General features: G+C 33.0%; 1 protein-coding gene across 1 annotated transcript in view; it reads right to left on the bottom strand.

Annotated features, from left to right (window-relative positions):
- Positions 1–866: 866 nt before the first annotated feature.
- LOC143240950 (uncharacterized) overlaps positions 867–12,219 on the bottom strand; it is a 30,255-nt gene continuing 18,902 nt past the window's right edge. Inside the window, exons 3-4 of the mRNA XM_076484253.1 lie at positions 6,306–6,437; positions 867–5,524 (exon numbers count right to left, since the gene is read on the bottom strand). Coding sequence (XP_076340368.1) covers positions 5,450–5,524; positions 6,306–6,437 — 207 coding nt within the window. The 3' untranslated portion in view covers positions 867–5,449. The remainder of the gene's footprint in view (positions 5,525–6,305; positions 6,438–12,219) is intronic.

Raw genomic sequence — 12,219 nt, 5'->3', positions numbered from 1 at the left:
AAACAGTCCACAAACGCAAGAGCTACAAGAGGAAATTTATGCCTGAGTAGACTGCAATTGAGCTTTGCCTCCTCATAGTAGCAAGTGTCTTATCTACTAATCAGTTTTATATAAATAAGTTGAATTATAACTTGATATAAAATTGAATTTATATAAATAAATTGAATACATTTATACTATCTTGCATTTTCTTTTTTATTACCCAGCTATATTAAAGAGTTTTATAACATATTTTATCACATATTTTTCATAATAGACTACGACGTCAATGTGATGATGACGAAATTTTGAGATTTTCAAATACCTTGATTGCAAAAAAAGTAGAGCACTGAGGAAAAAACTAACTTCAGATCTGAAATCAGGGCAAGAAATTATGTAATACCAAGTGTTTGATATAAATGCAACAAAAACTTTGTTGACCAGTGTTATCTTACGTCTTGTGCTGTTTCTTGGTTATCATTTTCTAGCTAAATTCGATTTTTTCTTGATTCTCTTAATTTGTTTTCTACTGAAAAGTTTTAACTTTTTATAACCGGTTTTATGCAATTTTCCTTCTTACAATTTTATCTGTACGCTCTTACTCCGAGTCAATTTTTCTACGTTATTATTATCCATTTTTTATTATAATGTTTCGTCTTTTAACTCTATCTTTGAAACACTTCTCAAGTGTACGCTGTTCAAAGTTTTAATATTGCGAAATTTGTCTTTACTTTTTAGTTATCAACAATACTTGCTAGCATACTATTAGATCTTCGAAGACGGTGATTTGCTTATTAATAATTGTGCCCACCAAACGTAATTTTTTTACCATGTCACATGTGATTACTGTTTTGATGCAATACACATAAAGCATGTAACTATGCACAAACGTTACACAATACACTTTATTCAGCAACTCTGTCACATATTTTTTATTCAACCATAAAGATAATTTTGTTTTAATAGCATTCAAACATGGACACACTGTAGTAATTACACCTAACGAAAAACTCTTAAAGAGTCAGAAAGCTTTGGGTTAATAAAAATAACAGTAAAGATAAAAAAAAACCTAAGTAATTTGTTCAACTTCACAAGTTAGTTTTGTAAATATGTAATCTACATACAAAGTGGTCTAAAATTCTCAAGATAACCAGAACAATTCTAATGAAATATCTCCTGACTTGAAATATATTGAAAATGTGAGATCATTAAAACCGAGTTTTGTTCAATAATGTTGTCTGTATTTAAAGTCAAGCCAAACGGTGATTCCCAAAACCATTTTGACTCTGGAGAGGAAAATGCTGGTTTTGTCACTTTATTGCTTATGTTCGTGAATAAAATGTTAAGATTAGAATGTGGCATTAAAGGGATGACAGAGGTTAGTTCACATCTGATGAATGCAAGATGGATGGGTCATTAAATACTGATTTTACTTCAGTTTTTATTAATGAAGATTTTAGTAGTATCTCTCATCCTGAAAAGTTTATAAATAGAAACAAAAACGAATAAAATGACCACATTAATTCTGAAATGGAGAATTTAAATAACGACAGGTCAGAAAATATTTTTTTGCGGGTTTTAAAGGAAGTTAAATATTAGACACGTGAGTTACTTGTTACTACTTTTTATACGTCCATGAATAGTCAGCAGGTGTCAGAGGACTGGAAATTTACTAAAGTTACTCATCTTTTTCAAGAGAGGTGATAACTACCCCAGCAAGTTTGAACCAATTAGTCTCTCACCAATGGTGTGAAAAAGTTTTTGAAAATCTGATAAATGACTTTGCAAATAATCATTTAACAGAATTTAGAATTTTACTGGACAATCAACATAGTCTCAAAGGAATATCTTGCCTTGCAAAATTTTTAACATTCTTTGGAAAGATTGCTGCTTATGCAGATGAGCCCTAAGGGGTAGATATGATGGATCTAGATTTTCACAAAGCATTTGACAAGGTGCCATATAAAAGGCTTGTAAAAACAACCTCTACAAGTGTAGGGATAATTTAGTTTATTGGATAGAAAACTGGCTAAATGGAAGAAAGGAAAAGGTTAATCTTACAAGAGGATTTAGATCAATTATTGAGTTAGGCACATAGAGATGGGTTTTAATTATAATAAATACAAAATAATGAATATAAGTTATCATTATTCGAATTACAAGTATAATTTGGATAGGAATAACCTTAACAAAGTTTCATCAACTTTAACAGAGTTATGAAAGAAAAGATCTTGGTGTATAGTTGGTCACTCTTAAGCCATCCAAGCAGTGTGCTATTGCCAATGGTAGAGCAAATAGAATTTTAGATTGTACCTACAGAAATAGTGAATACAAGTCTAGAGAGGTTATAATATAATTGCACAGGTTATTGATGAGGCCACATGTATTCAGTCTTGGGCTCCTTATCTTTGGAAGGACAATGAGATATTGGAAAAGTTTCAGAAGAGGTCTACTTTGATGAACCTGTCAATACAAGTGAGTTTAAAATGTTTAAAATTGTTTTATTTAAAAAAAAAAGGATTGGGGGATCTAATTGGAAGTGTTTAAGATTATTAGTAGAATTTCTAGTGTTGATGCATCTTCCTTTTTCATACTTAATGGCAAGAATGGTAGAACCAGGGGACACAAATATAAATATTGGCAGGGTGGGAGTCATCTCCAGCTAAGACAGTTTCATTTTTCTAACAGGGTGGTTGGCCTCTGGAATGGATTTACTTTAAATGTGATGGAGACAGTAAATTTAAGTGAAGATATGAAAAACATATGAATGATAATGGTTGGAAGTGTTTGTTTTGTTTATTTTAATAGCTTTAGTTTAATTTAGTGGATGAAACAGCCTAGATAGATCAACAGGTCAATTATTGTTTCTAAATATTGTTACATGTCATGTTATTTTGTATTGAAATGGACATATAAATTAATTGCCTGAAAACTGGACTTGTATATTTTATGGTTTTAAAGATACATTCCAAATGAACAATGATAAGTGACTGGTTCTACCTGTTACTAATGGCTTGTAAACCACTTTGTATGTATAATAAACACACATTTTAAATTGTTAGCATAAAACTGAATAATGCAAAACACAACACCAAAAACAACACGATCAAGGCAACACGTGAAAAACTCAATAATTATGTACACAGGTCTAATAAGTCAATGATATGAAAAAATTAACCACTCCATTCAGAAAAGCATGGTCACCCAGTGGTAAGCTTAATGACTTGTATCATTAAAATTAGGAGTTTGATTCCACATGGTAGACACAGCAGATAGTCCAGTGTAGTTTTGATCCTAAAGATAAATGAATGAGCAGGAAAACATATTTTCGAGTAGCCTTAAAAATATTACTGATCTAATAATTTTAAAATTATTCTATCTTTCAGTATGGAGATTATTAAATATAGTCTTCTTGTAAAAACTACGATTTCATTACTTTGATTTCCAAACATACTTATGCATCACTTGTTTACCAGTAATTTCAAGGCATGTGAGCTTAACGTTCTAGCCATCAAACCTTCAAGAAGTAAACATTTAAACCTCACATAGAGTCATTTGATTTTATGAAGATATGAAAAATTCCTCTACAAAACAGAAATGCCTGTGGACATTAAATTTGTTTGTTGTTAAGCACAAAGCAACACAATGAGTTATATGTTCTGTGTCCACCATGGGTATCAAAACCTGGATCTGGGTTTTAGCATTATAAACCTTCAGAATTACTGCTAATTCACTAGGAGAACACCTATATTAGAGGTTTCTTACAATAAAAAACTAACTTTATTTTAAAACCTTCTGATGAGTTTAATATAACCAAAACTATATATGTTTCATTTTTTTTTTTTTGTGAATTGGACAATATTTGGCATTTCAAGATATTTTTTGATGGACTATATCTGCCAAATTTTTAAGTACCTTCTTATGAGCTAAACAGAACCAATACCATTATTTGGTTGGGTGGTGGTAGGTACAGAATCAAAAGCATTTTTAAATAGATCTTCTGATGGATACAATCAATAACTTTAAGAGATTGATGATAGATTAGTTAGGATCAGAAATGTCTTCTGGTAATTTGAAGATGACTGAGTGCACAAAGTTAATTCAGAATTTCTTTGTAGAGCTCAACTGCTAAGATTCTTGATTGGAATTATGTGATAAGCTGAATATGTGAATACTGTCAACCAGACATCATAAATGTTTTGATACAAAAATTCCATTGAGCCACCTGCAAACACTAGGTGTAAAAACTTGTCAGCTAAGTTATGTTGCTAGCACTAAAAATGAAGTACGTGTGAAATGGACAGTTGAAACATATACCAAATATCCACATTAAAATATAACTTTTAACTAGGTTTAGAAAATGGATGTTGCTAACCAACACAATTCGCTATACGCAACATAAAAAAAACCAATACAGTTTGACCCTTTACAACAAAAAAAGAACATTCAATATGTCAATAATAGAACATCATTGATTATTTACCAGCTTTAAACGTTTTATTAAGATGAATAAAATTTAAAAAATTTGATAATTTAGTTTTCCAAGTTTTGTTACAAAACCTAAGGGGCAAAATGGTAATATTTTTAAAGGAACTTGCTTTGTTTGTTCCTTGTTTTAAGAATAAAACTACAAATGGAACAATCGTGAGTATCGAACCTAGATATTAAGCGTTACAAGCACTGAAGCTTATTGCTAAGCTACCAGTGTGAGGGTAGAGCTAGTTATTATTTGGAAGCAGTCTGTTAAAAGTTGACTTTCAGATTTTACCACACCTCATATGAAACTTATCTCCTCTGTGGCAATTAAAAATACTAATAACATTAGCCATAAGTATAATTGATTAAACAAATTTTATACCAATCACCCTCAAAATATAAAATATTAGTAAACACAGAGAAAACGTTCAGTGTTATTAAACTTGCCAACCTTTTGAAGGAAAACAATTCGGTCATCGCGTGTTACATGTGCACATTCCCTAAAATATTCTAGGTTGTTCCGCATTAATATTAAAAAAAAAAGGGGGGGAGAAGAAAACAATACAATTTATCGCATTCAAGGTTTAAGTACTCGTTCTATTCCACGTGCACTTTTGTGTGTCCCTTGTTTTATTAAAAATCGTTAGTTATAATATATAAAGGGCTATATTTTGCAAACCGAGATGATAGTATTTTCAAATCAGTAGACGGTAAAAAGTCTTATAATCGGTGAGGTTGACAAGTATGGATTAAGCCTCAGTTCGTTCTTCAGCACTAGAACTGATACTGTATCTGCTTATGAAAGTGCTGATTGCAGCTAAACTACCAAATCGCGTGAAAAAGGATGAAAACGATTGTATGTTACACAAGATTTTAATCGCTTTCAAAGATAAAGTAGGCCAACGTTTAAGTAAAAACTCACAAACAAATTCAAAATGGTAAACACACAAAAATAAAGACACAAGTTGTATTTCAACTTCCAAGCGTTAACCCTTCAAACATGTCTGTATGAACGGAAGGAGAAGATGGCGCTGACGAGGTAGAGGAAAGCATTCACCAGGCCGAGAACCTATAATAACAAAAATTAAACGAACCTTCTTGACAAAAAGAAACAACAAAAACTATATCAGATTTCATTACAACTTTAGGTTGATTTTATTAAAAGGATTGGGTGTCTGAGAAAATGAAACTTATTATATTTGGTATGATTAATTAAACTTTACACAATTAGAAGCCATTCTTATCTGAACATTTTGAATATGACTATGCACTCCTTATCATATGTATAACCAGTGACGTTTCAATCACGTGAGACGACACTCGCACAAGCAAAAAAGCAGCTGAAATATAGGGAAAATGCTATCACAATTTCCGATTTTTTTGGCTTAGTCGTCCCGAATTTTAAAAATTAGGAAGAAAGCACCATCCACCAGTTCTTGGGTTACCCTTGTCTGAACTAATAGGAGGAATATTTCATCATAATATTTATTGCGGTAACTGGTCGCGAACCGCTTATTCTCAGATTCACGATACACGCAAGTAATTATGCCTAACCCTGTCCAAAAATACTATCCAGAAATATTAAGTAGAATATATAACCGTGTTTGAATAAAATAAAATAAATCATAAAAAGTAGAATATGTATATAATATATTACTAAACAATACAATATAATATTAAGCAAGCCATTTATTTAATAAGAGGAATATGCAAAATAATGCCTATAGTAAAATACAAACATTACAATAAATATTTATAAATTATTTCGAATCTACACAAGTAATAAGCGTTCTCTTTGTAGGTACCAGTGATTGAGTTAACGTACTTTATATGAATTATTAAAAACTTACGGAAGCAGCCATTTTACCCTCGTACCCATATTCAGTGTAATATCGTCTATCGTTCCGACGAGACACAACTATCAGCAAGGCAAGGCTACAGCCCAAGTAGAACACGAACGCAAATACATGATATAAAAATTCCTAGAAAGAAAAGCAAGAAACAATGTTCAGTACAATGATACAATTAATCGGTTTTTTTAAACATTTCAATAAATAATTAACATAATGGAATTTTTTTAATGATTGAGTAACTAATATTCAAACAACGTTAAGAATAATTTGTTACTGAATAATAATAACTTTAATTAGTCTTTTAAAATTACATGAGAGACCAGAATTATTTGTATCTATATGTATTTTAAGTGAATACTTTAAAATATTTAATGTACAGTATATAGACCTGCATAATTAGAAAGTAATTACGTTATGAATATTCAAGAAAACAATTACTGTAATTTACCATTCACGAAGGAAGTCTTATGTATTTCAGACACCAATCCATTACACCATATTTAGAAAGTAATTTAGCTCTGGGTATTTCAGGGACAAATCATTATGCTGTGCTTAAAAACTAAAAATTTTATACATTTTAAATACCAACCCTTGATGACTTACCTATTTTGAAACCAATCAAGTTCTGGCTATTCCAGGCATCATCAGTTAGAAACTTACCCAAACAGAAAATAATCCAGTCCTTGTTAACTTGAATGCAGTGGATACACCATTTCACTGATTTGCTATTAAAACAAAGTCAGCTTCAAGAGAAACACGGAATTAACGACCAAAGCAGTAGAAAATGGTACCTGATTATCGTTACCTGCTGCAGTGGTTCACAATAGGGTTTGGTTTGAATTTTTCGTAAAACTACTCGAGGACTACCTGCGCTAGCCGTCCTTAATTTAGCAGTGTAAGACTAGAGGGAAGGCAGCTAGCCATCACCACCCCCGTCAACTCTTGGGCTACTCTTTTACCAACGAATAATGGGATTGATTGTAACATTATAACGCTTATTTACACGAGTCCTCTGGCACAAAACCGCCTGACTTAGTAAATAATGGTTGGATGGAAAATATAGCAAGAAACTTTTGACAAACATAACAGTCGACTAAATCCATATGCATGTAGGTTCAAATTTATTCTCAATAAATGGACAAACATTTATGAAACGAAATAATATTAAAAATTGTTAATTTTAAAAAGGAGGTACAAGGATAATTTAAAAATACTGAAACAAAATGAATCAAAATTCAACGGTTATCTTTTCAAGCCTACAGCCAAGGGCTCTAAAAAACAAACTAGGCTTGAAGTAATGTTTACAGTAATTATCAGTTTTAGTGGAGTCAACTTAGTTAAGCTACAAGTTCTCCTTTTGACTCCAATGAAATTGACAAGTACTGTAGACATTAGCTGGTACTTCAAATCTAATTTGTTTTTGTTTTTATTAAGAGCCCTTGCTTGTACGATTGAATATATAATCTTTATATTTTGATTCAAATACTCCATTTTAATTTAACAATTATTAATCATCTCGTAATATATTTTGGTTAAAGTGGGGTAAACCTATCAAACGTAAGAATCGGGTATTTTAGTACATCGAAAAACAACGGTTTATAAGACTGATGAAGTGGTTTTATTTTGGGGCATACATTACATGTTATGACAAAACACTGGTCTGTCTTCTTCAGATAAGGTCAAAAGGCATACCAGTGTTCTGTCAAAATATGCAGTATGTTCCCCAAATTGAAACCACTTCATTATGCTCTATATACATGTATTAGAATAACGTGCATCAAGTCACGAGAATCGAGTATACAAACACACTACCTGAACTGTCTACGTGACTTTAAGAGAGCACTTTAATCGACTGCCTGTGCAGTAGAGTTTTCCTGATAGATTTAAGCACACGTCAAGACATGTTTTTGTTTACACAGGTTTCCATGATAGGAACTTTAAAACAAATTAAAGTACACGTGAAAGTATGTTTGCCTATATACAAACATTACATAGAGATTAAAAAAAATCTAAATTAATTTTTCTATTACCAGTCTTTGTTATCACGTCATAATAAAACTCATAATGGATAATGTTACAGCCATAGCACTTAAATGCACGTATGAATTTGTCCATCACCAACGAAAAAGGAAGTCAATGGTACGATTCTAGATTAAAACAAAGATACATGGCTCGAGTTGATGGATAGTTGCTCAATTAGCAATCTGAAGGTCATGGGCTCAGATGTTGTCACCGAACATGGTCGCTCTGTCAGCAATGGGAATGTTATAATTCGAAGATCAGTCCCACTTTTCGCTGGTAAAATGTAGTCCGAGGTTTCGTGTGCACTCTGTGGTAATACCAACCTTATAATGTCGGGGATTTTAATTTGTCAAAGTCCAAATCTCTCCCAGAAGAAATGTAATATATTAGACCATATAAAGCAGAAGGTAAATTAAATGTTAATAGCACTTCAAATATACTGTAATATCTTCCTTTTCACACGAAGGAAAATAGAATTAGTTTTGTCTATATCTGCATGAAAGCACAACAATTATTACTATATTGGAGGTTTTAGCCGTTACTAACTTTTCCGTGTCATATTATCTGTTGAGATGATCGTAAGTAGTATTACTTCCATTAATAATCATTTTCTTATTATGCAAATATACATATTCCTTTTTTTTTCAACCGCTAGGGTTACGACGTTCAACGAGTTTGTTTTTGAATTTCGCGCAAAGCTACACGAGGACTATTTGCGCTACCTGTTCCTAATTCAGCAGTATAATACTAGAGGGGAGGCAGCTAGACCTCACCACCCATTGCTAATTATTGGGCTACTCTTTTACCAACCAATAGTAGTAGAATTGACCGTGTATTATAACGCCCTCATGGCTGAAAGGGTGAACGTGTTTGGTGCAACGGGGATTCAGACCCGCGACCCTCAGATTGCGAGTTTGAAGTTATTTGAAGTACGCACGTTTGTCGGGTTTTGTTTTAATAGTCAAGTCACCAAAACAGAACTATTGTTAAATTAATTATTTACATTCAAGGTATCAAAGGTAAACAGAAAAATAGTAATAATTTTAACAAACTGAAATGTCTAACAATTCACGGATTTCTAAACAATAAAAAAATGTTTTTGGCAATGTATTGTATATTTTACTTCTAGACCTAATCCCACGCGCAACGAGCAAGATTTCCCGGAATCAAAAGCGCCAAAGGTCACGGGTTCAAGGCCTTCAAGTTACGCGAAATCGACTAAATCTAAAAATAACATTTTTCTTTATTTTACTTAAACGAATATTAAAGTTTACTTTCGGGTATTAACAATAAAAAACAATATTTTTGAATACTGAGATAAGAAAGTGTAATAATTACTTCGCATGTTGGTGTCACTACAATAGAAACAATAAAAAGGCTGCCAATCGTATTTGAGTTTATGCAGCGTGTTCAGAAGTGTAAATGATTACGGCGGATTTTTCAGAAGCTATGACGCCCATGAAGGTTAAGTAACCATCAGAAGTTTTGCTAACCGTGAAGCAAGAGAAACAGTGGATTCTATAATAAAGTTACTATAGCATATTTATTATTCATTTTCTAAGGATGTTGAAAATTGGTCTCGCTGTGAAAAACAACAAACAACAACAAAAAAAAAAGTTGTTCTTGCAATTCCGTACCAATATTTGATGGCGTTCTGTGTGAATCCATGGGACAGCTGTGGTTCCTATCGCCTACCGCGCGTTTTAACCTTACATTAGATTCTTCCCACGTCCCAATATAGACCTAATTTTGTTTGTTTGTTTTATAATTTTCGCGCAAAACAACACAAGGGCTATACGCAGATAGTTACTTAATTTTAAAGTGATAGACGAGGGTTAAGGAAGCGAGCTAATCTAATGTGCCCACTGATAGCCTTTCTACTTTTATTTTACTGGACAGTGAGATTTGATTATCATTCTTGTAAACGTACCAACAACCCGACAGAGAGAAGAGCACCTTTACAGTAACGGCGCACGAACCACGAATCCCCGGTCTCACAGTCCGAGAATGATCAGAGACATTTTAGAGGATTGGCAAAATATTTAAAACAACATGTTAATACATAAGAGAAAAATTACCTTAAGGACCTAACATTTCATGGTAAGTAGGAAGAAAATAAAGTCAGAGTTGAACATATAATAAACATGGAAAATGTTTTATTTGCACTGATAACTATTTTACCGAATGTAACATGATAAGTGCACAGTTTTAATCCAGATCGACTGACCTAACAGCTGTTTGAATCAAGGATCCTAGAAATTTTGGTAACACCCAGTTTACTTATATTTATTTAAGCCCTACGTTATTTATAAACTGGGAATAGCCACAACAACAACAACGAAAAGCTGTTGTTAAAATGACAAAATGTTACAGTTTGTTTATTTTGAATTTTGCGCAAAGCTACACTTATGCTATCTGTGCTAGACGTCCCTAATTTAGCAGTGTAAGGAAGGCAACTAGTCATCACCACACACCGCCAACTCTTGGGCTATTCTTTTACTAACGAATAGTTTGAGTGATCGTGACATTATAATGTCCGCACGGCTAAAAGGGCGAGCATGTTTGGTGTGAGGGGGATTTGAACCCGCAACCCTCGGCTTACGAGTCGAGTGCCTTATCCACATGGCCATGCCGAGCCTTATGTTACAATTGAAAAAAATTAAACAAGTATATAAAACTAGCTCATTTTGTAGCATACCGTGTGTGTGTTTTCTTATAGCAAAGCCACATCGGGCTTTCTGCTGAGCCCACCGAGAGGAATCGAACCCCTGATTGTAGCGTTGTAAACCCGGAGACATACCGCTGTACTAGCGTGGGGCAGTGTAGCATGCATTTATGTTATCAGAAATTTGTTTGCTCGAAGTTGAGCACAAAACTAAACAATGGGTTATCTCTGCTCTACCCATCACAGGTATTGAAACCTGGTTCATTACGTTGCAAGTCCGCAGATGTACCCCTGTGCCATTTAAAGGCGTTGTTATAAGAAGAATATAGTTATAATTGTCTTATTGAGACAAAGGACAATAAAAGCTTATCATAATGTATATTATTCAATTAAAATATACCATACAAGATACTTGACGCACGAGTTCAATGATGTGAGCACATGTTAGTAAGTTGCCAAAGCATTGACAAACTAAATATTATTTCGTAAAATTGGCTCAAATAAAACAATTGTTTGTTTTTTAATGTCGCGTGAAGCTACTCGAGGGCTATCTGTCCCTAATTTAGCAGTGTAAGACTAGAGGGAAGGCAGTTAGTCATCACCATCCACTACCAACTCTTTGGCTACTCTTACCAGCGAATAGTAGAATTGACTGCACTTTATAATACCCCCACAGCTGAAAGTGCGAGCATGTTTGGTGTGGCAGGGATTCGAACCCGCGACCCTCAGATTACGAGTCGAGGGCCCTAATAACCTGGTCATGCCAAGGCCTAATAAAGAAAAATAAAATAAAAACAAGAAAACATCACAGAGGGAGATATACAGATATACAGAATTATACAGGTTAAAAAAAAATACAGGGCTTGGTCTTAGATTATCAACAATGACGAAAAATGAACCAAATTAAACCTTTTTCAACAGAGAAAACTGGTTACAAGTTTCAATATTGCACTTCCCTGCTACAGTGTACATGAAATTATTTATATGACAAATACACGCACACACGAGATACAGAGAATTAGAGACAAAATAAACATGCATGTTAATCTGAAACAACTTTAGTAATGACCTATCCAGTTTTTAAATAAAATGGAAGCAGATGCAATAATAATATTAATGAAAAAGAAAATTGAATTGCAAATTACTAGTTCAAGTGCAATTAAATTTTCTTGGATTACCACTGGACCACTTTTCTATGAGGTGGTTTCAAAATTACAGCGTCCT

Source organism: Tachypleus tridentatus, chromosome 13 (genome assembly GCF_004210375.1).
Source record: "Tachypleus tridentatus isolate NWPU-2018 chromosome 13, ASM421037v1, whole genome shotgun sequence".
NCBI lineage: Eukaryota > Metazoa > Arthropoda > Merostomata > Xiphosura > Limulidae > Tachypleus > Tachypleus tridentatus.
This window is presented reverse-complemented; position numbering and strand designations above follow the sequence as displayed.